The sequence below is a fragment of the Cyprinodon variegatus genome, unplaced genomic scaffold (assembly GCF_000732505.1).
Source record: "Cyprinodon variegatus isolate N-32 unplaced genomic scaffold, C_variegatus-1.0 Scaffold392, whole genome shotgun sequence".
Lineage (NCBI taxonomy): Eukaryota > Metazoa > Chordata > Actinopteri > Cyprinodontiformes > Cyprinodontidae > Cyprinodon > Cyprinodon variegatus.
This window is the reverse complement of record NW_015150845.1, coordinates 529927-531910: the sequence shown is the minus strand read 5'-3', so window position 1 is coordinate 531910 and position 1984 is coordinate 529927. Positions and strand designations below refer to the sequence as shown.

Sequence of the window (1984 nt, the reverse complement as noted above, 5' to 3'; positions counted from 1 at the left end):
TCCTGGACACCACAGAAAATGGGCTAAAAGTGTTAAAAATCGGAATTTTCCTTTAAGTCAATGAGTCAATGAAATAGAAAACTTTGAATCAATTTGACTGTATGATCTGGTTGAATTTTAAAATACCCTAAACTGACATGTGTTGTGAATTGGAGCTACTTAAATAATCTGACTTGCATTGAAGATAGAAAAAATGTAATTAATTCCAGTCAAGGTTAAACCTCTCAATGCAGAATTATAATTAATCATCCTTTCTGCGGGTCAGATAGGGGAAAGAAAAACATTCATGGAGTTTATTGCCCTATTTGAACCTTTCTGGTTCAGTATGAAGCTAAACACTGTAAGCAGATAATTTAATGACCTCCACATTAGGACCAGCATTGAAAAAGGTCTCACCCAGAAGAACAGGGCCCATTATCTGCACTTTTCTTTTTGTGTTATGTGCTTTTCTACACGTGGATCTGACGGATGACTTACAGGAAATTGACGCAGCCAGTGCCAGGTGGCGGGGCGATCCAAACAAAACTGAAGCTGGTGGAGGGCTGATGGCTGACATGAGAAGCCACAACACTGCAGACAAACTGGGTTCCAGTGAACTGTCGGTCTGGTATAACACCTGGAGAAAAACAGAGAATGAAATAGATTAGGGGAAAGAGCCGCAAGGAGATTTGGAAGAGAATGAAAGTTAACTGACTATACAAACAAAGCCGTTATTATGAAATTTGAATTCTTTAATAACATTTAGTTAGTTTTAGATACCCAGTTTGAGTTTGTTTTTATTTTATCTGAGTTTTTCCATCCCTCAGTTATAATATTCTTCTGTTATTTTGTACTCAACAAGTATTTTCTGTTTGCTTTCATATTACATTTTTAATTTACTCTCTATTTTATTTGCTTATAATTCCATCTCTCCGCCTTTTCATCTTTACAGTCACTCCTATGGGCTGACACCCTGCATCACAGCTCTTATTAATGTGCGTCTGTGTTCAGCTATGATTGCATCGTTGGAATGATATCATGTCACACAATCTTTCCTTTATATCGCAAAGGGCAAGGCCAGGACACCAGCAGACTCATCAATCAATCTGCAGACATCCTGAGCAGTTCAATAATTTACTGTCCATAAATGAGACACCCAAGATGTGCAGCAGCAATCACTAATGTGAAAAACAACTCAGGTAAGCATTTTTTCAAACAGAAAATATATTTTCTTTAGTCTGAAAAATCAGTCTAAACTGCAATAAGGGCAGTTTAGGGTTTCTCAGTTCTAACCTCTGCAGGGTGTTATAATACCTTTAAAAATACGCATTTTAAGTGTGAATAGGTGCCTTTTTCCTTTGATTTCAGCAAGTAAGTGAGAACATTTAACAATAGAAAAATATTATTTCTGTTTGAAAAAAGAAACTGAAGTTGTTCTTCCTCTGTGAACATGTGACCTCAGTTTTAAACAGTACTTGTTTAAACAACTGAATCATCAGCTTTTATAAAACCCAATTTATATCACATGAAAGCGTGTTTTGGTTCGTATACTTTTGAAACTACAACTACAAAACCTAACCCTAACTGCAAAGTACAAGAGAATATTTAAAATATTTCTACATATGATAATCTGATAAATGTGACATGCATTTCTGTCAAAATAGAAGTTAATAAGTTGTTAAGTGGTTTTTATGTGATAAAATACAAATAAGTGCAAAGAGTTTTAATTTTTGTTAAAGGCTCTTTATTTTTGCTAAACACTGCAAAGCCCCCCCCTCAATATTGACATATTCTCAGCTGTGATTAATAACACCCTGTCTATTTTTAAGGAAAGGCTTAAAACTTCCCTTTTTGATAAAGCTTATAGAGTGGCTCAGGTTATCCTGAACTATTTCTATAGTTATGCTGCTATAGGGTTAGACTGCTGGAGGATAAAGGGACCCCTTTTTCCTCATTCTATCTCTATTCTCCCACTCTGCAGAATCTGTTAGTTCAATCTCTAACG

At 35.6% G+C, this 1984-nt stretch overlaps 1 protein-coding gene across 1 annotated transcript in view; it reads right to left on the bottom strand.

Moving 5' to 3' along the window:
* reln (reelin) overlaps nt 1–1984 on the bottom strand; it is a 245497-nt gene that overhangs the window by 137282 nt on the left and 106231 nt on the right. The window contains 1 exon segment of the mRNA XM_015387357.1: nt 478–616. Within this exon segment, the coding sequence (XP_015242843.1) occupies nt 478–616 (139 nt within the window).